Below are 26,079 nucleotides of genomic sequence, written 5' to 3' on the forward strand. Positions count from 1 at the left end.
GCTAGAGCATTGTCCCGCAAAATGATGGTCAGGTCCTGCAAACAGTGTCATCACTTCTGTCTCTAAGTTGGTCGTAGGTTGTGTTCCAAAAATGAAGCCCATAGAGACAGAAGTGATGACACTTTCTGCAGGACCTGACCATCATTTTGCAGGACAATGCTCAAGCACGTACAGTGCAAGCTGTTACTGATTTGTTTGACTAATGGGACTTCTAAGTTCTATACCACCTACTGCACTACCCTGACTTAAGCCCTCACGAGTTCAACTTGATTTGTAAACTGTAGGAAACCCTTCACAGCAATCACTTCAGAACTGCTACAAATTTGTCGGGCAATAGACCGCGCCGCTCGAACTGTCAGCACACCTGGCACTGCTAAGAGTATCCTGCGACTTCCACATCGCTGGCAACAGGTTATACACAATGCTGGTGGCTGCTCTGAAGATCAGTAAAACTTTGTAACAATTATCTATTTTGTAAAAGCTATAAATAAATAGTTTCCACTATTCAACCTTCGTATATAGATTAGACAAATTTATAGCTGAAATACACAATGTATTGCATTAATCTCGCACATTATGAACACAGTGCCAGAATAATGCCTTGCGAATGACTGGATTTTGAACTACTTGTGTTTGACTAACAATATCATCATTCAAAAACATTGACAATTATGACAACTTGCTCAAAATCAGAACATTTGTGGAAACCCTGAGAAAAGAATTTTATGAAGGATGAATAGGGACTTGGTTTTGAGGGTGGTGAAAAATGTACCTGAACCCGAGAACAGCAACTCACTTGTTAATGAATGGTGTACTTAATATAGCTGGCTATGGAACTGAAGTATATAGGTATCCATAGGGTGGAAACTGTAAGAAAGAACAGACTGGCAGTGTACCCTGTCCAGTCAGTATGGGAGGAAGTTGTCAGGATTCAAGTACAGAGTAGAGACAAAAGAAAATATTAATTTATTTAATTTAATAGAGGGAAACATTCCACGTGGGAAAAATATGCCTAAAAACAAAGATGATGAGACTTACCAAACAAAAGCGCTGGCAGGTCAATAGACACACAAATAAACACGAACATACACACAAAATTCAAGCTTTCGCAACAAACAGTTGCTTCATCAGGAAAGAGGGAAGAAGAGGGAAAGACAAAAGGATGTGGGTTTTAAGGGAGAGGGTAAGGAGTCATTCCAATCCCGGGAGCGGAAAGACTTACCTTAGGGGGGGAAAAAAGGACAGGTATGCGCGCGCGCACACGCACACGCACACGCACACGCACACACACACACACACACACACACACATATCCATCCGCACATACACAGACACAAGTAATCTGCTGTGTATGTGCGGATGGATGTGTGTGTGTGTGTGTGTGTGTGTGTGTGCAGATACAGCAATTTCCAAAACATTGGGTTAATGGTGCAGATATCTATTGAGCAGTTACTTCTAGTTTACTGACAAATTCAGTGAAAAGCACATTCTGTGCAAATGAGGGACTGAAGTCTAATTTCTTTTTGAGGAGTTTCATAAAATGTAACTTTTTGTTGCGACAGGTTCTTCACTCAAGTAATTAGATGTGTGTATTTCATATAAACATTGAATTACACTGCTAATTCTGATCTCTCAGAACCATGAAGCACAAGTACTGTAATTTTTTCCATTTTGCTGATTTAGTTGAACAGATAACTCTGTCACCCCAAATGTTTCTGCCTCTGGAGAAGTAATCAAGTTCATTTATCTATCTTATTTGTTCCACTGGTGCATCGCATGCACCTGTCCATTGGTTGTGGGCCAGCTTAAATATTACAATGAGCTTCCTCTGCATAATCTGTTAGCTATTTAATGTCATTGCTCTGCCTGCAATAGACTTTACATTTCTATACCTGGGACTGTTTATGCTTGTACCTCCATTCAACCTGTTTATCACGTGCCTTCATTGTAAACAAGATGTTCACGCTATTATGTATGCATTACTTGAACATTAATTTACAGGAATTGTGTCTAATGCAAATATGGTGAGGTCTGAAATGGGAACCATTAAGCTTCCTATGGCTGAATCCAAACATGCTCAAGTAAAGTAAGAAAATGAAATTGACACAGCTGATGAAGAAGTTGTGTCAAACTGAAATGGTTACACCAGGTTTGGGGAAAGTGTGAAATACCTGGAAAATAATAAAGAGAGAGAATTTTTAAATTTTCAACTAACTGTGTAAAACTCCATGGTCAGACACCGGAGTATATGGAGTTAAAAAATGTACATTAAAATATTCTTCTGGTGGAAAAGTGTTGTTATTCTACTGAAGAATTTATTGAGGATATTTTCAAAGTTTGAACAAGGGAACAATACATTTTACTTTTTATATGCTGGAAACTATGGTATGTATTTGGGCAGTAGTATTTTAGAAATGTATACAAAATAATGTGCATTTTTGTATCTCTCTCAAATAATTTTTCTTATTGTAAATCTTGACACATCTCCTTTACATCAAATCAAATTATTCGAAAGTTGTATGTAATGAGATGAATAAACCACATTTCACAAGTATTATGAATATATTTACTAGAGATGGATCCATCATGACTGAAGGTTTAAACTCGTCACTGTAGCATAGTAGCAACCAAAAGAGGTTAATTAATATTATTATGGCATTCAGTCTACTGGCTTTTCCCCTAAAATTTGTGAGGGCAGACTGATAAGACAAACTTTTTAAACAAAATAACATATAGAACAAATCAAAGTCTGCTTTCAAGCTCAGTAAACATTGCCTATGTTTCTCCAACTGTCTTAACCTTTCTAAAGTATATAATTTTTCAAGGTCTGCGAAAAATGAGTTTATTTCTGCCATAGTGTCTTCACTGGACATGAATTTCTTCCAACTAAGCAGATTTTTCAGGTTAGTGAAGAAATTTGGAAATTTGTGGTAGAGTCTTATGAGACCAAACTGCAGAGGTCATTGGTCCCTAAGCTTACACACTACTTAATCTAACTTGAACTAACTTATGCTAAGGACAACAACACACCCATGCCCGAGGGAGGACTCGAACCTCCAACTGCAGAATATATGGGCCCTGCCTGGCAAAGATCTAATCATGAAAAATAAGCAGATGTAGTCCTGAATGAGACAAGTATCTTCCTACTCTTGTAAATCAGATCTACCAGCTTATGAGCATAGCTTCCACTGGAGCGAGGAGAAGAATGGCTGTAGCAGTTGAAAAACAAGAGCAAGAGACAGATCCTAGGCACCCATTAACTACATAATCACTCAATTAATACCAAGTAGAACTGTGGTCGAAATTGCCTCCAACAACCTCAAACTGAGGGAGGAAATTTCTGGGGTTTCAAAATCGCTTATATATGTACATCTACTCCGCAGGCCACCCCATGTTGCACAGCAGAGAGATATCTTGTACCCCTATTAGCCATTTCCTTGCCTATTTCACTTATAAATAGAGAGAGGGAAAAAATTATTGTTTATGCCCCTGTAGCCCTAATTTCCCTTACCTTATCTTCATGGTCCTTACACAAAATGTAAACTGTTGGCAGTAGAATCGTTCTGCCGGTTCTCTGAATTTTTCAATAGTATTTCGCAAAAAGAACACCTTCATCCCTCCACAAATCACCATTTGAGTTCACAAAGCATCTCCATGATACTCGCATGTTGATCGAACACACCAATAACAAATCTAGTACTCCACCTTTGAATTGTTTCAGTGTCTCTCTTCACAGATAAGTCATACTTCCCTATAATTCTTTGAATAAATCAAATTTGACCATTCTCCTTACCTGCTACTGTCATGTGCTCCTTCTATTTCATATAGCTTTCAATGTGCAAAGTTTTACACTTATGAACATTTGGAGCAAGTTGCCGATCTCTACACCACAACAATATCTTATCAAGATCTGACCCCAGTCACAAATTTCACTTATTATCCCATCATACGAGTGTACTTTTGACAGCAAGCATAGGTGTAGTATTGAGTCAAATGCTTTTTGGAAATCAAGAAATACTGCATCTACCTGGTTGGCTTGATACAAAGCTTTCAGTATGTCTTAAAAGTGCAAGTTTGGTTTCACATGATCGATGTTTTCGAAATCTACGCTGGTTGGCATCGAGGTGGTCATTCTGTTCAAGATAAGTGCCTTTTTCCATGAACCGGGTAAAGTTTTTTGTTTGAGGGATCTATGATAGATTATAGTTAGAAGATGGGCTAACTCAGATGCATATTCAGTATAGAATGTGACAGGGATTCCATTGGGGCCTGGAATTTGCTCAATTTTACTGATTTCAGTTGTTTCTCACACCAGTGACATTAATACTTATTTCATTCATCTTTTCAGTGGTATGAGGATTAAATTGGGGCATTTCTCCTGAGTTCTCCTCTGTAAAGGAACATTTGAAAATGGAGATAAGCATTTCAGCTTTTGCTTCGCTACCCTCCATTTCAGTTCCTGTCTCATTTGCTAGTGACTGGATGCTAACTTTGATGCCACTAACAACCAGAATTTCTTTCGGTTCTGTGAAAGACCACACGATAATATTCTGCTATTGTAGTCACTGAACGCATCACACATTGCTCTCTTGACAGGCAAACGTGTTTCATTCAGTATCTCTCTACCTACAGCTCTACGCTTTGTTTCACACCTACTATGTAGTAACCTCTGTTTCTTTAGAAGTTTCTTTACAATGATTGTATACTGTGGAGGTTCCCTCCCATTATTAACTGATCTACTGGGTACATATCGATCCAGTGCGTGGTCAACTATTCTTTTAAACTTGAGCCAGACTTCCGCTATATGTTCCTAATCTGTGCTGAAAGTTTCAAGTTCCTCACTGAGATATGACACTACTGATTTTTTATCTAGAGTAATGAACATGTATATCTTTCTGCTTGTTTTAGCTGTCTTTTGTACTTTGGTAATCATTGTTGCCGCAACTGCGTGATGGTCACTGATACCAGTTTTGATGTGAACATCCTCAAAGAGGTCAAGTCTAATTGTTGCCATTAGATCCAATACATTTCCATTGTAAGTGGGATTCCTAACTATCGGTTCTAGTCAGTTATCAAAGAAGGCATTTAGTAAAGTTTTGCAGGATATCTTATCATGCCCACCACTAACAAAACTGTAATTTTCACAGTTGATTATTGGATGATTGAAGTCTCCACTAATGATTGCAGTATGATTGGGGAACTTACGTACAAGTGAACTGAGGTTTCCTCTAAAGTTGATGGTTACATCACGAGATGAGTCTGGTTGGCGATAGAAAGATCCAAAATCATTTTATGCCCATCCTTGATAATGAGTCTTGCCCAAACAACCTCACATGCAGCTTCAATTTCTGCCTCTGTGGTCCTGAGTTTTGTGCCTACTGCAACAAATATCCCAGCTCCATTTCACATTTGCCTATCATTTTGAGATACCAGATAGCAGAACTCATTTACTACTTTAACAGTCACACTTCCTAATCTAATTCCCTTAGCATCATCTGATTTAATTGGACTACATTCCATTATCCTCGATTTGCTTTTGTTGATGTTCATCTTATAACCTCCTTTCATGACACTGTCCATTCCGTTCAACTGCTCTTCCAAGTCCTTTGCTGTCTCTGACAGAATTACAATGTCATCGTCAAAACTCAAAGTTTTTATTTCTTCTCCGTGGATTTTAATACCTACTCCAAATTTTTCTTTTGTTTCCTTTACTGCTTGCTCAATATACAGATTGAATAACATCGGGGAGAGGCTACAACCCCGTCTCACTCCCTTCCCAACCACTCCTTCCCTTTCATGTCCCTCAACTCATATAACTGCCATCTGGTTCTTCGACAAATTGTAAATAGCCTTTCGCGCCCCTGTATTTTACCCCTGCCACCTTCAGAATTTGAAAGAGGGTATTCCAGTCAACATTGTCAGTCGTAGGGTCAGTATTGCCTCACGTGTTCCAACATTTCTACGGAATCCGAACTGATCGTCCCCAAGGGCGGCTTCTACCAGTTTTTTTATTTGTCTGTAAGAATTTGTGTAAGTATTTTGCAGCCGTGACTTATTAAACTGATAGTTCGGTAATTATCACACCTGTCCACCTGCTTTCTTTGGGATTGGAATTATTATATTCTTCTTGAAGTCCGAGAGTATTTCACCTGTCTCATACATCTTGCTCATCAGATGGTAGAGTTTTGTCAGGAATGGCTCTCCCAAGGCTGTCAGTAGTTCTAATGGTATGTTGTCTAGTCCTGGGGCCTTGTTTCGACTTAGGTCTTTCAGTGCTCTGTCAAACTCTTCACGCAGTATCGTATCTCCCATTTCATCTTCATCTACATCCTCTTCCATTTCCATAATATTGTCCTCAAGTACATCGCCCTTATATAAACCCTCTATATACTCCTTCCACCTTTCTGTCTTCCTTTCTTTGCTTAGAACTGGGTTGCCATCTGAGCTCTTGATATTCATACAAGCGGCTCTCTTTTCTCCAAAGGTCTCTTTAATTTTCCTGTCGGCAGTATCTATCTTAACCCTAGTGAGATAAGCCCCTACATCCTTACATTTGTCCTCTAGCCATGCCTGCTTAGCCATTTTTCACTTCCTGTCGATCTCATTTTTGAGACGTTTGTATTCCTTTTTGCCTGCTTCATTTACTGCATTTTTATATTTTCTCCTTTCATCAATTAAATTCAATATTTCTTCTGTTACCCAAGGATTTCTACTAGCCCTCGTCTTTTTACCTACTTGATCCTCTGCTTATCATACCCATTGCTTCTGCTAATGTAAATTTCTGCACGGGTTTCACACAGTTTGGAATGAATGTCCACCAGCGCAGTCTTATTTGCAGACAAAACACACACACACACACACACACACACACACACACACACACACAGAGAGTGCCATTCACACCCAGCGTGAGATGCGAGTGGGAGCTTAACCTCTTAACGATTGCCAAGCCAAGACCGAGCATTGCAGACAGCTTGCTGGGGTGGAAAATGGGAGAGGCAGAACAAAGCTACACACCAGTGTTGCCAGATCCTGCATAACAGCATTCTTCACGACTGCAGGTGCTTGGGAACATTATTTTATGGACAACCCTCATAAGTAACATGTTCATTATACTCGAATAGTTACCTTAGTTTGTTATTTTGTAACTCTGCCCACTCATTCCCCCATTAACACACTGTTCTTCACAACAATGTAGTGTCAGCACTCAATGTGGCAACACAGAGTAATGCATTATTTTCGTTGCATGAGCCCCTTGTGTCATAGTGTCACAACAGCTTGCTCATTTCCTTGTATTCATGCATGTGCCAGCACTCAGCAACATTATACTATCTTCGCTTGGCAAATGACTGAAGATTACTTAGAGAATTGGAGTAGATGAGAAAATTAGTCTGTGGATATTGTCTCATCTGCTCCTGCATTTTTAACAACACCAACAGATCAGATAAATGCACCTCAAAGCAAATTGTTAAAGACACAGCCAGGAAAAACTGTAGAATAGTTGACAGAATCTTCTTGTTTAGATTTATCAGTGCATATATTTGTAAAGTTTTGATGATTACCTAAAGATGTATAAAAAGCTTATCCCTACAAACATGGATTTTGAAGCTAAATGTTTCCAGAGATGAGCGTGTTGCATCAAAATAGCGAGGCACAGTCTGATAGATGGATTTAAAACTGTTCAGTGCTAAACTGCATTGTGATCAGTGTCCTTTCTCAATATCATGGCACTAGTGTAGAAAGTCATAAAAAATTTCATATACAAACTGTGGTATATGTATTCATGCCACTGTCATACAGTAATGGTATTAATAAAACAGTGGATGGCATTAAGACGGCTGGCTAACGGCGGAAGTAGCAGGATGAGCCAGCCGCCCAAAAGCTCATAAAAACCGTCCTCCAATTAAATTGGGCATGAATCTACACAAAATGCCAACAATTTATTTGCTATTGTTTCATCAGTACCAAAAATTAAGGTACGCCCCTCACTAGACCAAAGGCTTCCCTCTTATCAGTTTAAAAAATGCACAAGATTAAAACAGTGTACTGTGCATGTGATACCACAAACACTGCATTCCAGTGCATCTTCATGCTGCAAAAGGTAAGCATGTTTTCTTGGGCAGAGTACACTACAAAGCTGCATTAGCACCACTTTGCCACTTCCTGGAGTTAGAATGGAAGTGTGCATACGCAAATAGTTGGTTTGACCAACCACAGCTTGTTGTTGACCACTTCCAGCCACTGTCTTTCCCACTCAGCCAACACTCTCTTTGTTACCCATTACACTAGCCTGTAGTCGGATATTAAGGTGAACTGTGGTATTTTCCTGGCAAGTCTGTCTTTGCTGCCCTGTCAGCTTTCTCATTCTTCTTGACTCCCGCAGTCCACGGACCCAGTAGAAGGCCCCCCCCTCCCCCCCTCTCGCCTATCAGGGAGATGGATAGTGTCCTGAACCAGTCAACAATCACATATGGTGGTAAAATTTTCTGAATAGCTTGTAGAGCACTAAGAGTGTCTGTACAGGCATGACACTTGCTTGCATTCTCCAGTGCCTTCTTGACCATCCACAGCTCTGCATAGCACACAGAGAAGTGGTTTGGTAAGCAGATATTAATGATATAATGGAGAAAGATAAGAGAACACCCAGCACTGTCCCCATGCTTTGGTCCATGGGTGAAAACTGCCATGTGCTCACAACACTGTGATAAAATGCAGTTAAAAACATTTTTAAATCTATTGATGGTCTGATGGTTTTGCTGCACTTCATCATGTCTAAGTTAGTCCTTCACGTGGACAGAAAAAAGCTTAGTTAACCGATAACCAGTAAACCTTCACTGTATGGATCGTTCAACTCAACACTGATAACACGATGTTTGGAGATGGGCCTCACTTTATATAGTTCTTGCTCTATAGTCAGAGACAGCTCACCAGCCTGTGCACAGAGGCTTGAAATGGGACTAGTTCAGTAGCCTTCTGTACCCCGTCTAAGACCTGCATGAGGACAGCATTCAATAAGTTTAAAGATAGAAATTCAGCTGAACTATACACAATGCACCCATACTCAAGTTGCACGCGGGTGAAGGTTCTATACAGAACGTGAGCAGGCTGGATCGATCTGTTCCCCAGTTCTTACCGTTCAGACATTTTATGATGTTTAGTGCCTTCAGATATCTACAGATAGATTGTGGACATGTGACAGCCATGTTAACCTCTGACAAAAGATGAGTCCTGACAAAAGCAAAACGAGGATAATGGAATGTAGTCAAATTAAATCGGGTGATGCTGAGGGAATTAGATTAGGAAATGAGACACTTAAAGTAGTAAAGGAGTTTTGCTATTTCGGGAGTAAAATAACTGATGATGGTCGAAGTAGAGAGGATATAAAATGTAGACTGGCAATGGCAAGGAAATCGTTTCTGAAGAAGATAAATTTGTTAACATCGAGTATAGATTTAAGTGTCAGGAAGTCGTTTCTGAAAGTATTTGTATGGAGTGTAGCCATGTATGGAAGTGAAACATGGACGATAACCAGTTTGGACAAGAAGAGAATAGAAGCTTTCGAAATGTGGTGCTACAGAAGAATGCTGAAGATAAGGTGGGTAGATCACGTAACTAATGAGGAGGTATTGAATAGGATTGGGGAGAAGAGAAGTTTGTGGCACAACTTGACTAGAAGAAGGGATCGGTTGGTAGGACATGTTTTGAGGCATCAAGGGATCACAAATTTAGCATTGGAGGGCAGCGTGAAGGGTAAAAATTGTAGAGAGAGACCAAGAGATCAATACACTAAGCAGATTCAGAAGGATGTAGGTTGCAGTAGGTACTGGGAGATGAAGAAGCTTGCACAGGATAGGGAAGCATGGAGAGCTGCATCAAACCAGTCTCAGGACTGAAGACCACAACAACAACAACAAACCACAATGAGGTCTTAAAATTCAAGGTGGTGTCCCACAGCCTGAGTTCTGGGAATGTAAAGGACTGACATGAAGGATTAGAACACACACAGTTTTTTTTCTTTTTCCTGTAGAGAATTTAAAATCAGTTGTATCAGTCAATTGGTTTAGTATCTTTAAGGGTTAGCTGTAGTTGATGTGTCATACTCGTGAGATTAGAGGAAGAGTAGAATACTGCAAAGTCATCCACAAATAAGGAATATTTGACTGGACTCCTTATTGACTTATTATAGTAAAAAGAGCAATGCTGAAAGCGCTATCCCTAGGAGTACCATTCTTCTGAAGGAATAGGTTGGAATATGTAGCATCGACTTGATACTGGAAGTACTGTTCAGTGAGGAGGGACTGCAAGCAATACATGAAATCTTCATTCATGCAGTTGATGACAATATTTTGTCTCCAGATGGTATCACACACTTCCCAAACATCAAAGAATACACCAATAAAATGAACATTATATGAAAGGATCATTTTACAAGACTCATTTACTAAGATTGCATTAACGCATTAATGCGAATTTAAAATTAAAAAAAATGTTTTTATTTATTTATAAGGTAATAAACATATAATAGTACTACTACAATACTTATTTACAATGAACACAATACTGCACTGAAATGGTGCAGAAGTTAGATTGTGTACACACACACACACACACACACACACACACAAATCAAAATCAATTGGTTCTACTGAGAAATTCACCAATGGAGTAGGAGGAGTTGGCCACCAATAAATCCTTTAGGCTTCTCTTAAACTGAATTTCATTGGTTGTTAAGCTTTTTATGGCTGCTGGCAAGTTATTGAAAATGTGTGTTCCTGAATAATGCACACTTTTTTGTACAAGAGTAAGTGACTTTAAATACTTGGGAAGATTATTTCTAGTATTGATTCCATGAACTGAGCTGTTGGTTTGAAAAAGTGATATATTGTTAATGACAAATTTCATTAAGGAATAATTATACTGGGAAGCAATAGTTACTATACCTACCTCCCTAAACAGGCCTTTGCAGGATGTTCTTGAGTGCACACCAAACATAACTCTCATTGCACATTTTTGTGCCCAGAAAACTTTAGGTTGGCTTGATGAATTACCCCAAAAAATAATCCCATATGACATTATGGAATGAAATTAAGCATAGTACGCCAACTTTTTCATTTTTATATCCCCTACGTCTGACAGAATTCACATTGCAAATAGAGATTTGTTTAGACGCTACAGCAGTTCTGTGGTGTGCTCCTCCTAGTTGAATTTATTATCAAGCTGTAATCCCAAGAATTTAACACTGTCCATTTTTTCTTTCTGCTTGTCATTGTATGTTAGGTATATACTTTTGGACACCCCTTACAAGTTCTGAACTGCATGTAGTGTGTTTTTTCAAAGTTTAGTGACAAAGAATTAGCTAGGAACCAGTGCTCAATGTCCAAAAATATTTTATTATTTGCCTATACAACACAACATTCCTGTAGCCATCTGGAGATAGACTGTCCTTTGTTGACTTCAGAAGTGGTATTGGAATTGCCTCCCACCATGGATCTGGATATTTTGTTGAAGAGGCACAAGAGGACTTTTTTGTCTCCGTGTTTAGAAGTCTTAGCATGCCATGTTGAATCTTCTCGGGTCCTGGAGCAGTGCCACAAGCTGCTGCTAGTGAAGACTGTAGTTTCGACATGGGGAAAGGGTAGTTATATGGTACCGAATTGCCAGTCGAAAACTCTGGACTGTGTTTCTCCATGTGTTCCCATTGTTGGCAGAATTGATGATTCATGTAATAGGTAGAGGTCAAATGACAAAAGTGTCTTGCCATTGTCTATGCTATTTCCACAGGTGCTGCTTGAAGGACACAATTTTTTTTAAAAAAATATGGCAGCTACTGGGTCTGGACTTTTATTCCCTGTGTTGACTCCCATACCTTTGCAGCAATTGCGGAATGGTTAAGGGCACTTAAGAATTCTCTCCATGCACTCCTTGATGATTGATTTAACTTTGGCCATTACCTGCCAAAAGGCAGGTTGTCTCCACTAAGCTCATTCCTTCCCTTCCTAAAACTACGTAACATAGCTCGACTGTCTCTATCTGCTAACTGACATTCCTCATTCCATCAAGGGACAGATTTTCTTCTAGGCTGGTTTGAAGACAAAGGAACAGATGAACCAGCAGCAATAGTGCATTACAATCATCAGCACTTTCTGACTGAAGACGGATATTCAGAGTAATTTCCTGATTATGAAGATAGTGATAATGGCTCAGAATTTTGGGGAATTAAAGCAAAAAATGTTTCAAACTAAGTATGTTGTATCCTTAGTCAAATTTCCTGTTGGAAAGACTAACTATGTGGTTTCAAAGTGGTTTTATTTTCAAATACAACATCAGAAGAGAAAGGCACAAACAAAGTCACTTCAGGGGGAAGGAGTGATATTAGTCTCCTAGGTATCGCACTTATACAGAGGGGAAGACTTTGGTTGAGAGAAAACTATGAACTGGACGACGACTGATCATATGCCAAATATGGCTGTATTTTCCAGGCAATTTGACCATTGCAAGAGAATAATGTGTTCTCAGGGAAGCAAGAAGCTGACTGGAAAAGGGTGATTTAAAGATGCATACTATCAGTGTAGTGAGTACAAATTCACACAATGTACATTATAATGCTTCAAAATTTATTGTGCAACACAGAAAAACATTTCAAAGAAGGCCCTCAAAAATCATACAATTTAGATATGTTTATTTAACAAACTTTTGATGTTAAAGAATTGCATTATTTTTTGAAAAATTCTGTACATGTACACTTATTCAATTTTTCCTCGTTTTAAGGATGATGATATAGAAAATACATTACGGAAGTGCATATCAATTCAAGAGCAAGGTGTTACACACCACTTTTAATTAGAAAATATATGTTTTTCATCAATAAAAATACTGCCACCATGAAATAAACTTTCTAATAAAAGTTACTAGAGTTGAAAAAAAGGTAAAAACTGAGATTTTTAGCATAGGTTTCCACTTTACAGCTCAAAATGCAAAATATTAAATTGTTAAATTACAACTAAAAACTTATTTCTTTAAGTTATGGATAAAATTGAAGGCTTCTTGGACTTAATCTAATCCAAAACAGCCAGGGGTACACTAACTAGGTAGTGTATCTGCTCCAGCCTTGTGTTAAAAAATAGTTATGAAAAGGTTTAAAATATTCAGTTCACCAAGCCATTTGTGAATCCATTAGGGATAGTTTTCCTGGAGTCGTAGGGCCATTTTACTCTAAAAAGATATCCAGAAGGCTTACAATTTGTTTATCTGTCTCCAAAGCAAACTAAGTTCATAATCAAAAACTGAGAAATATAAATGTAATTCTCTCTCATATCTGGTGTTCTCTCACACTTTTGACCTGCTTTACTACTACACGGACTGTACTCCAGTGATCACCCCATTACAAAATGTGCTCCATCATTTACTTATAAATATACTCTGGTGAGCACAGAAACCTACCTGTGTGATTTTCAGGAAAAAGTAATCTGGATTCTGAATAACTTGCCTCTCGTTTCTAACATCCCCTTAAGGAGGGGTCTCATCCTCAAAATATTTGAGTTGCTTTCAACCTCACATTTCAAATCTTCCCAACCTGTCTAGCTTTCCTCCCCAGGTAAGGAACTAATGATTTTAAAAGTTAGGACACTCTTCTCTACTTTGAGTTGTCTATTGACAGTACTTGAAATGTAGCTGCATGAAGGTAAAGTAATGGGCAGCCATTCTGTCCTTTAATTTTACAGTTTTTTTTTTTTTTTTTTAATTATTATTTTGGTACAAACTCTTTAAGGAGCATGTCAAAGTTTCTTTAAAGTTCTCATAAATTAAAGAGCTTACGGTGTTATCCTGCTGCAAAAAGCCACTCCCTTTACAATTCTGACAGATAGAAATAGTAGTATCCCATTATTAGTATATTTTTTAGTTCCTCATTTACTGGCAAATTTCTGTGGGTTTTTTCATAAGTGTGTGCTTTGATCTTAGGTCATTATGTTGAATAAAAATTTCATAATGGTGAAAAATTAGCAGTTAATTGCTCAAGTAATTATCATTAATAATGTCACTGATATCACGTAAACCAGAAACTACAGCACTGTGATAGCCTTTTACTGCAGATGATTTCCTCATTAGAATCTCTTTCCTTATCAAACCCCCAATCATCAATCACCTCCACATTTTTTGGCTTTGTAATGCTGCTTGGCTTTCTGTTTTCCCTGTCTTCCTGCAACTTTTAATCACATTTCCTTAACCCCATGCAAAACAGTGAACAAAAAGATAGGAAGAAATAATAATTACTGCTTTTTCCAAATGTGCATTTCTCTGTCTTACAGCAACTTTTAATCACATTTCCTTAATCCCATGAAAAATAGTGAACAAAAAGAAAGAAAGAAATAATAATTACACCTTTTACAGATGTACATTTCTCTGTTCAAAGGAAAGAGAAAGAAAAGTAAAAGGAAAGAAAAGTAAAGACATTGAAAATGTCTTAAAAAGCAATATAAGGTGATTGATATTAACAGTTTATAGCTCATGTCAAAATTCTCTAACGTAGCTGTCAACTAGACAGCTAAAAAATCTCTCCGAATGAGTAGTATCAAATGAAAAACAGAGAATAATAACAAATGTTTTAAAGGTAAACTTGGAATATTCTGCAGTTTATCACAAACAAAATTCTCCCATGAGCCCGCATAGTAAACTAATATAAAACAATTTAGTAAAGAGACTGTACTAAAGAGTTCTTTGGTATGCGTTACAGGCCATACCAAATTCTTCAGTCTAAAATGATTGTACAAGAAACAGTCACAAATTAAGTATTCATTTACATTAAAATTATGATGAACAGCCAGCTGTCATTAGTGTGCATTATGAAAAGAAGTGACAAAGAACAAAACTAATGAGGTGTCAAAGTATGCAGAATTGGCAATTCTGGAAATAAAACATATATAGTTCATGTAAATATATAACTAGTAACAGATGATTACAGGTTCCAATGCAAAAAGGAATAATGGTGAAAAATCTGAAATATAAAATTTAATAGCAAATAGAACATTCCCAACTGATTTCACCTGTATGCGAAATAGCTAATTCATGCAAATAAAATGCTGAATAATAACTGCAACTATGGAAAGCATAATTATGAAAATTGAAAAGCTCAATGATGCAAAAGTCACATGATGACTAATGTAAGACAGTACAAGGAGATGCTACCAGCTGAAAATTGCTACTGGAAATACACAGCACTTAAATCCATGAATATAAAAATCAACTGCATGGCAAAGAACTACAAAATGTCATATGGTGTACAATGGGCTTAAAAAAGATGTCTTTTCTCGTAAAAGTTTAGAACATATACATCTACACTCATCACATGATGCTATCTGTCAAATAAAAATGAACTATGTCAGAAAGTTCCAAAATGGTATCTGCAAGCAGGTCAGTCTTTTTGTAATGTGCTCGCATTTATAGTGATACAGATGCACGATCGTTGAAACAATTGCTTGTTTAAGTAAGTAACATAAAGACTGGCTATTAATGGCAAGCATAGTGAATGTTCTCATTTGCATTTGAAACATTCGCATCAGATTTGTTTTATGAAACGCAAACATGTATTTGCTCAGAATGCAGTTGTCATTAGTGTCGAGAATCCACTGGAGAGCACAGCGTAAAGACAATTACAAGAACACCAAAATGGCTGTTCCAACAATACTGTTTCATTAAGTGCACATCTAATGACTAATAATGTACATGTTTTTGTGAGAGACGAATTTAATTCTTAAATGCTTTCCATTATTTCTGAATGTCTTGCACAATATGGAATTTTTGGACTGGCAATGCAGAAACAGTTGGCAGGTTTGATTAAATTAAATGAGATAGTTATCTAAAATTTCTAGCACTCTGACGTTCCATCGAATTTTCTTCTTACAATTAAGAAACTGTGTACCACACCAACAAACAAATAAGTAACTGGTGGAAATTGTTATGTAACTAGTCAGTTCCTCACACAACTTAAAGGGAAGGAAAAACCGTGCAAGAAGCCTAACTGTGAATATGACAGTGACAGCACTGTGTTAGAATATTTTTCACTCATGAGTTAGCAGTATGAGACTTTCACATAAAAGGTGGTGTTGCATGAAACACACAAGATCCTAGTCAGAAGCAGTGGCTTTAGCATCTCAACAGAAATGGTACACAGTCACAACACTCACAAAACACTATGAGAAACCCAATGCATAATTGATTACTGAAGTAATTTGAGGAACGCACCAAAATTATTTCACTCACAAATTGGTGGAGAGTAAAAATGATACAAATTCATACAAAATGCAAACACAAAAATAAAAACAACAACAAATAAATGCAAGCTGATATAATGAAGAAGAAAAAGTAGCTAACAGACTTGAAGGAAGAGCCACAACTACTCTCTACAAGGGGTCATCTCGCTATCTGTCCAGCATGCCAGTCAAGAGGTAGAGGGTATGGCGAGACTCTGACATGAGCTGCCAGCTGGCAGTGAGCGTACCAGGGGCACTTAGGAAGGTGAGGTAACTGTCCTGGAACTTGCTCCAACCTGCCTCCGGTTGTGAAGGCACTGGCACTGGAACCTGCCCAGCTGGGCCAGGGCCCTGCTGTGGTTGCAGAGCCAACGGCTGCAGTTGCTGAGCCTGTGGCGTCTGTCTGGCGAAGGGCTCACCAGCGGGTGTGGGAGCAGCAGACGTGTGGGCAGGCCCGGGTGAGCCCACAACTGGGCTTTGGCCCCCTCCCTGAAGAGGCACCTGTGCCTGCGTCGAAGGGGCATCTCCGCTCTCCTCATCCTTGTGAGAGTGAGTGTAGTGGTACGTGAGCCCAGGTCGGGTCTTGTACCGCGCTCCACACACTGAAACAAACTTAACCTGCACTTCAGACTGCCTAAATGGATATGAGCTGATGTCTCTTCGACCTATAAGTTTTTGTTTGTTTTAAAATTGAAGAATAATAGTTAAAAATGCTGTACTCAAAATGTAATAAGAGGCTTTGGTTGCAGCTGACAGATACACACTTGGATGTAAACACCGATTTGGACTTTCAGACCACATGGAGCTTAATAGTTGGAAATAACAACAACTGTTTCCTACATTGCAAAATATGATTCCTGTTGCCAATCCCTAGAATGTTTCTTATGGCGGTTTTCGAATTCACTATCAATGTTCAGGTGTGCAAGTCATCACACGATACACGTAATTGGGTACCTTGCACTAACATTATTTGCACTTATTTCCAATCGTATTTCATTCATGGACAGCTTTCAGGAAGAAAAACTGTCTTAATACTTCTTGAAGTGCCCAAACTCCACTTTTAAAGATAAGGGGTTTGGGGAAAGTGGGAAGGTGGTCCTACAATCACTCTTCTCACTGGTTTGATGTGGATCACTATGAATTCCTCTCCTGTGCCAACCTCTTCATCTTAGAATAGCATGTCTAACACTATTATAATCTTCTTAAAAGAAAGGAAAGTTTCTTGTGGCTTTAGAGAAGCCCTCCACGTGATGAGTGAGGGCTTTCTTACAGGGTAGCGCCACTGAAATTTCATACACATCCTTGTAGTGCATACCAATCAACTAAACTGTCACAAAATTGTGCATATCTTCTATGAACTTATTTTCTTCAGTAATATGATTTGATATGGATCCCAAAAAGATGAACAGTACTCAAGAATTGGCTCTTAAGTGTTAAGTGTAAGCAGTTTCTTATCAGGAAGTTACACCTTCCCAAAACACTCAACAACCGTAGTTTGACGTCTGACTAACCCACTACAAGGAATAGGAAACATTTCTTTTCATTCTTTTCAGTGCTTCATCTTCCCCAACATTTTATTTCATCAGTGCACACTTAGCTTTCACTACTAATGGTTCTGCCACCACCACCACCACCACCACCACCACCACCACCAATATGAATCACCACCACCACCATTACTCAACCCAACTATCAGTTTAAAACACTGTGTAGAACACAGTTCTTTAGTTTCCACAAATATTTCACAAGCAAATACTACAGCTAGAGGTCTGTATGACTGTGGATATCTACAGTAATAGTGAAATTGCGGGTAAAACCTTGCAAGTACATGAATATCTGCACGTATTTTTGTGGATATCTACATAAATATGTAAATAATTACTCAGTATTGAAATGTTAAAGGTAGGTATCAATATTATCATACAATTTTCATCAAATTGTTATCTTTGCTGTTGATGAATGTGGTTTCATGAGACAGTATAGAATGTCTCTTATAATGTTAGCTGAAAACTAGCAATCAGCAGGCATTCTTGGAATGCTTGCAAGACCCAGGTCTAGTAGAAGTCTGTTTCCATCCTTACTTTCTAGCTGTGACTGTTCTGACTGCAACTATTGACTGTGTTGCCACAACCTTGTCTTTTTTGCAATCTGTGAAAGATGTTTTGGATGACATACATGGCTGCTGGCTATCTGTGAGGTGTGAATTCTTAACTTCCTGTTACTGACTGCTAATCCTTTTTAATGCTTGGATGACCACCTAAAGAGTGCATTGGAGTAAACATTACTGAGAGTGCATTAATAAAATTAACACTATGAATATAATCTCACGTATGGTGGAAAAAGCTGACAATATATTAACGCAGGAAACAAAACTGAAATTGTTAATTTGGCAGAAATTTGCTTCCTATCTTGGCAAGAAGAAAATCATAGATATAGTGTTTTTTTCTTGTAAAATAGTGTATTCTCACACTGGTCAAAAAACTTTAATATCCATAGGCTTGTTGATGTGGATCAAGGGATGGCAGAAGCGGATCAAGGGACTTCCAGAAGTGGTGCAGACAGCATCTCTTTTAACGATGTAGATTTCTAACTACAGCCTAGCACAAAGTTTATATCTGCCAGTGCCCCTCTCCCATTCATTCAAACTCCATAGATGCTATGCTGCAGACTATTAAACTAATGTTCTGCATGAAAGACAAGACTGGGAGCACAATGCAGCAGTTGATTCCAGACCTAATCTTTCCTTCTGCAGCAGAGCTTGTCTTGAAACAATCCTCCTTTATTGCTATTATCTCTTAAATTTCATTCATGTATGTTGCACTTGACCACTGCAGTTTCCTTCATCCCTTTCATCACACCAAGTGCCTTTCTGTAATTGTTCTTCACTTTACCAAAGCATCCACATTTATCCGTAGAACTCAAAAAGACATTTACATTTCCTTTCTCTCTCATCTTAAGAATCTCTCTGATCTAAAGAACTGTCTGCCTGTCACTGCTCTTTGCTTTATCATTTCCCCATAGCTCTGCACTTATTTTATCTGTACAGCTCAAAAAACAAGCAAACGTGATCTGAAAATTTAGGGCTTATTGTTTACATCCAAATGTGTTTGGCACATGTGCGACAGCCTCCACTTTCACTAATGAGTATAGCTTTCTACTGTTATTCACATTTAATATCTCAATAATTTTATCTGAGAGCTAGTAAAGGATGTTCCACATCCCAGGTCTGTCAATTCATGGAGTGTTTAACTGTGTCTTTTGAAGGGCTTCGCATAAATGAAGAACTCTTCAAAAAATAAAAAATAATAAAGCCTCTTATTAGAGTGACAACTTTTTCTACCAATCAACTGTCTTTTACAGTTAAAATAGTAGTTGGCACTCATTTTTATTAGTCACAACATTGGTGACATCCCCTTTCACACCTATTTTCTCAATGTAGTGAAACAAGAGTATACTAGAGCAGAAATGAACTTTCATAAAACATCCTCTCCACCTGTATTTTCCTGTTGCATTATTAAACGTCAAAGCTTCATGTGGCAGAAATACTGATCAAAAAATTGGACTTCATGACAAATACCTTGCAATAGTGAGATTAGAATTTTAGGACAGTAAGCCACCTGTGACAATCTGTATCTATAATTGAAACATAAAAGTAAGTAAAAATTGTGTTATGGAACCTGGTAGATGAAAACATTTGATGTACAAATTTTCTAGTTTGCAGCATCACATCACTTTACTACAAATAAGTTACATACTGTTAAATGAACTGAACAAGTTTTAATGGAACAGAGCTTCCTAATGAAAGTATAATTTACAAGACACCTCTCTAGTGGCAAATAGATGCTTTAGACATACTGGGGGAAAAAAAAAAATTGTTCCATCAGCAAGAAATTTCACTACGATCATTGTCAGCATTTTGGCCGAGGGCTGCAATAATTTGTCTAATGCACACCTTTTATATTAGCATGTGCGTGTGCAGAGTAGTTAGTTTGTGCAAGATCAGATGCTGACTGCTTAATGCAGTGGGTTTCTTGGCTGCTAGTCTGTGCAATTTAAGCCCAAAGTTCGCATAAAATTTTCACGGATTTTGTTTCTTAAGACCTCAAAAAAATAATTATATGACATGTGTGAGGTCTATTGATTATAAGCAGTCAGGTACTGTCGTATGAATTGTTGATGAATGTGTTGTATATTCATTTCAAGAAAATAAATATGTTTTTTTTATCAAATGAAGTATAACAAGTTCAGTTAGATAAGTGTCCTGAGTGTTTCAGAAAAGGATGTTTTTTTGGCAGCACTAAACCTACAATTAGGAAGAAGCGGCAGACCAGAAGATGGTTACCAAGCTTGTGGTGAATACCAAGAAGTGTGACAAGCAAAGTAATTTATTATACCAGCTGAAGAAGAAATTCATGTTAAACAAAAGAAATTCTTTATAGACATTACAATCCAGAGGACATATGTGGTATAGGTTACTAGAGTAATAGTCATAAACAGCACCGTTAAACAGCAGGACAAGTAAAATGTTTTCTCATTTGAACAGTCAAGACAGTCAATACGGAACTGAGACGTATATACATTGAACTGCAAGCAGTTACCTCACAAGCTGGTTCTCATATAGTATAATGATCATTATTGATATCTATTTGTCAGCCATGAAATTTGTTTATGTAAAAAAAAGATAGTAACACAAAAAACTGCCTTGTAAACGCACTCAAAATTTACCCACGGGTGATCTTCCCTTCCCTGAGCAATAAACTTATATAAAAGATGAACCATCAAGTTCAATAGATTTTTGTTGAGTTTAATATACAAGAATCTATTCTTTCGCTCTCTTCGAATTTTGGTACTTGCAGGTTTAATTAGAACAAAAATTTGGAAACTGATATGAGGTAAAGACCAATGTTCTGTAATTTTCAATGCAAAACAAACTTTAACATGTATGCAACATGTGCATGATACTTTCCTTGTAGTACAGTGCAACATTTCTGCCCCCAAATAAGCTATGTTTCGAAGAGAATAGAATGACATACTAACAACAAAAGGCATGAAGATATAAACTGATGGCATAGACAGAATAAAAATGCAGGGATTAAACAGGTAAGATGACAGCAGAATGTGGAAAAGAATGGACAACCCAAGAGTGAAGGAGATATTAGTAAATTAAGGCCAGAGGAATCATGATACCAAGGAAAAAAGATTGGTCTTTATAGTTTTGTGCATGACAAGGTAATTAAAAATGGAGCACAAGCTGAGGTAGGAAAAGCTTTTCCTGTAAGCAGTTTAGAGAAAATGTGGAAAAACCTAAATCCTGATAATAAGATAGAGATTTGACACTAATGTCTACTAAATGGAGGTCCAACGTCTTAACTGTTGTACCTCCTCTCTCAGCAAAGCTGCTAATTATTTATAAGTTGCAATATTGGAGATTCAGTGCCCACCTCCACTTTGGAAGTAAGAGTGTTGAAGGTGGGGGATACAAATGTCCAGATTGATATCTTTGTATCACTGCTGTTAATACCACAGAACTGTCAATAATGGGCCATTTGGTGATGTTAATCTGGACAGTTTGCCTAAGACCAACTGACATACTTTATAGTAATACACTTATTTTTGTGTAGAACTGGAACACTTAACACTGACAAGTGTTTCAAAGTGAGATACTCAACATGTGTGACTCATCCAAATTTATCTTCTGCCTGTCTCATCTTCCTTGTTACTAACTATATAATGTAAGACAAAAGAGTTTTCTTTCATTAAGAATAATGGTTGCATAACAGGTTAATAGAAGTGACACTGACACACACACACACACACACACACACACACACACACACACACACACGAGAGAGAGAGAGAGAGAGAGAGAGAGAGAGAGAGAGAGAGGGGGGGGGGGGGAGATAAAAGTGACCTGGAATATATTTACAATAAGACTGGTGCAGAATTGGCCTTTGTTAACGAACATCACAGAAGGCACTGGAAATGGCTGCGCTTAATGAGTGAAACTGTGAAGACACTCATAGCAACTCTGCCTGATGGATAGCAGCAACAGCGTTTTCAATGTTCTGCTGTAGCTGTCCAGTGTGTGAGCATTATTTGAGTACAGCTGATACTTCAATTTGTACAACAGGTAACAAACGCTGTTAGAGAGATTAAGTGACCAAGAGACAACACAGCATCTGCTCATTGAACACATCAAATCTTGCTGAAACTTTTCATACAGCCATTCAAACACCAGTCTTGAGAATATGCAGTAGCTCTTTAAAATACTGATAGGGATTTTCTGATGCACAATGGGACATGTTCTGTGAATTCACATACCCTGACAGGCTGAACAAGGCCTCATATGGAGAAATGAAAAACTTAAGATCCAGAAGCCCCGATTCCGCCACCAGCAGAATTCAACATACAAAATTCATCTGGTCACTTTAATTCATGTACAACAGTAAATCTGTAAGGATGCAGGTGAAAGGCCTTTTTAATAATGTTTCACAAGGCGACCTATTAATTATTGCTTGAGATTTTGTAGTTGTGTGTTCCAAGCTTTCCTGTAACTGAGCAAGATTTTTCTGTGTTAACTCTTTTCAGATAGTTACAATCCCCACCCCACCCCACACCCCTTTGGCTATAGGGTACATTTCACATGAGTTTGTCACTAACAGGAGACCACACGACAGTTGGATTTTTATATCTTTTTATATTTACAATGCGCGAAGTTCAGAGCTCAAATTTCCACCTCCCATAACAGTTCGACGTAACATTCAATAACTTTAGAGAAAACTGTCTTTGAAGTTTTCTGAGCATCTTTAGTACCCTAAAGTAAGATCGGTTCTTCGACAGGCAGTGTTTCTATGTGGTAGAATGCTCACATGACGTGGGGGGAGGGGAGAGCGGCGGGGTTGATTCCAGGCTGAGGTAAGTTTTTAAACAAAGGGTCATGTTCTTTGCACATTCCTGTGAAGTATAAAATATATAAAAATAGAAGAAATATAATGTGTAATTTTTTTAGTTTCAACAATCTTTACTACAAATCTTTGACGGAGGATCAGTAATTAAGAATTTATATTTGTAACAAAAACTAGAGTTTTGTGTGCAATATGTAGTTACGAATAAGGAGATGTGCATTTTTGATAAAAATAAGTTGGTTGTGAATCAATTTGCATTTATTTGATGAATTTTATATTTAAATGACATAGGAATTCGAACTGAATGGAAAAAAGAGATCAAATGAGATTCAAACCAGCAATTTCATGATTATCAGTCTCGAGCACTACTCACTTTTTTCCATACTTATGTATTTTACCCCCTCCAAGAACCATGGACCTTGGTATTCGTGGGAAGACTTGGATGCCTCAGTGATACAGATAGCCGTACCATAGGTGCAACCACAACACAGGGGTATCTGTTGAGAGGCCAGACAAACTTGTGGTTCCTGAAGAGGGGCAGCAGCCTTTTCAGTAGTTGAAGGGGCAACAGTCTGGATGATTGACTGGCCTGGCCTTCTAACACTAACCAAAATGGCCCTGCTGTACTGGTACTGCAAATGGCTGAAAGCAAGGGGAAACTACAGCCATAATTTTTGCTGAGGGCATGTAGCTTTACTATGGTTGATACAGTAGCATGGAGAGCTGCGTCAAACCAGTCTCTGGACTGAAGACCACAACATGTATTTTGCACTTCACAAAAATGCTTGACGAATATGAACCTTTATTCAAAAATCAGACAAGAAGTGAACCCAGGCTCCACATGTGCCAGAAATGTATTCTATCACAGAGCTACACTGCCTCTCAAAAAAAAACTAATCTGGCTTTTGGGTATTAAAGCCGCTTGGAAAATTTCAAATTTATTTTCTTCAGAATTTTTGAGAGTTGCATCAAACTACTTTAGGCAAATGATAATTGGGTTTTGAACTTCAAGTACTATGAATATAAAAAATTACAAAAATTTGTTTGCCACATGGTCACCTTGCTAAGTGCTGCATTGCAGACTTCATTGGACACTTTCTCTAAACATTTCCAATCTTAAACTCCTGCACAAACAATTCTGCACACATTTTAAATGAATTGTGCTTGCATAACACTCTACAATAAACACATGGCATCATTTTGTGTTGCATCCAACTGGTCACCACACACATCTGCTCCTCTCACTCACTCAATGTTATGACATAGCATGTTACAACAGAGCATGCCAGAGATAAAAAAGTGCAGACTTATGACCGCAACTGATTGGTGCACTGAACTCATGGTTTCTAGCATTTTCTACGATGGGCAATTCTCCTGTTAATTAACAAGGGTCACGTCCATGTCAATCTCATAAATATTTTCCTGGCCAGTTTTATTTTACCACTCTGTATATACATAATTTATGATGAAGTCGTGAAGGAGTTTCCAAACTGATAAGGCCCTCAAACATTCTTACCTCAGAAACCTTAAAACAGCCACTGAGTCTTATCACAGAGCAATTGTCAATGGAAACAAAATCAGCTTGATACAACTTTGTTGCTTGTTTTGCTGTCCAATCTATTATTCTCATGTAGTTACTTTTTTTTTCTTTTGGAACTGGATGATGTAGTGCATTACATAAAAAATTTAGATAAGTCTACAGCATTCTGGTGTCCAAAGTTTTATTGAAACAAAAAATATTGCTAATTTGAATAATTTTATGAATTTCAAAGACAGCTAACTTTTTGAATCAAATTTTAATACAGAAACAGAAAAACTTCATGGCTTCTGTCAAGAAATAGGAACTCAAACTAATATGTATGTAGGAAGATTCACCTAATTCATCTAGATGTGATAAGGGACAAATTTAGGAGCAAGTAATGAAATAATTACTTGCCTGATGACATTACACACTGAACTGCGAACTTTGGAAACAATCAAGACTCATCCAACACAGGATCCTAATTTCCAAGATACTTCACATAAAGTCATTTTCTAATTACTTTTCATCAAAATGGAAAAGAAAGTGTCATTCTGCAATAATAATCTCTGCTTTTGCAAATGTATACAGTTTTACAATCCCACTCTGCTAGGTTTGTCAAACTGCTCACAGTACGATAAAACACAACCAGTGTATGGTCAAATTCATGAAAACTTAATAAATCTCCCAAATCATAAAGACACATTTTATGTACAACAACCTTTGCAGATGTCTTAGTTTGCAGCTTGACTATTTATCTAACTTTTGCTTACAATGTTCCTCCTTGCCAATCATGTTGTCCTTCAATCCCAATTAATTTCTTGAAACTTAAATACACCACTTCAAAATCATCATGCTGGTCGTAACTTTCCAGATACTCACAGGTGGGCATGATATGTACACAGACCAAGAAAGTTCTTTGCTAGGTTCCAATAGATAAGGAAACAGAGAGGAGCCAACCTAATAGAAGCTGGATAATGACGTGAGAAACCATTACAGAGCAGCTTCAGAAGAAAAGGAAGATTAGGGTTGAATGTCTCATCAATGATGGGGTCCTTAGAGACAGAGCACAAGCTCAGACTGTGGAAGGAAATTAGCTGTGCCCTATCACAGGAACCAGCCCAGCATTCATCTTAAGTGCTTTAGGAAATCACAGAAAACCTAAATCTGGATGGGTGGATGGAGATTTGAACTGCCACTCTCCTAACTCCAGTGTCTTGTCACACATGGCTTGGTGCTTAAGAACATAATGGATGGTAAAGTTGGAGAAGGCCTTCACCCAGAAGTAAATATCAAATGGATGCTGCTGATGAGGGCGATTATGTTTAATTTATTATTTTTTACTTCTTCTTGTGATTTCAATCAACCACATACACAGCAAACATGGTAATTAAGGCACACTTTTTTG

General features: G+C 37.9%; 1 protein-coding gene across 3 annotated transcripts in view; it reads right to left on the reverse strand.

The window, feature by feature from the left end:
* Positions 1-26,079, reverse strand: part of LOC124594894 (zinc finger protein ubi-d4) — a 256,583-nt gene that overhangs the window by 88,004 nt on the left and 142,500 nt on the right. Inside the window, exon 7 of one of the 3 annotated variants that reach the window (XM_047133369.1) lies at positions 16,544-16,849. The exons of 1 other annotated variant lie outside the window; for it this stretch is intronic. In XM_047133369.1, coding sequence (XP_046989325.1) covers positions 16,544-16,849 — 306 coding nt within the window. Of the gene's footprint in view, positions 1-16,495; positions 16,850-26,079 lie in introns of all 3 variants that reach the window. One more of the 3 variants, XM_047133367.1, reaches the window with a different exon arrangement.

Source organism: Schistocerca americana, chromosome 2 (genome assembly GCF_021461395.2).
Source record: "Schistocerca americana isolate TAMUIC-IGC-003095 chromosome 2, iqSchAmer2.1, whole genome shotgun sequence".
Taxonomy (NCBI): Eukaryota; Metazoa; Arthropoda; class Insecta; order Orthoptera; family Acrididae; genus Schistocerca; species Schistocerca americana.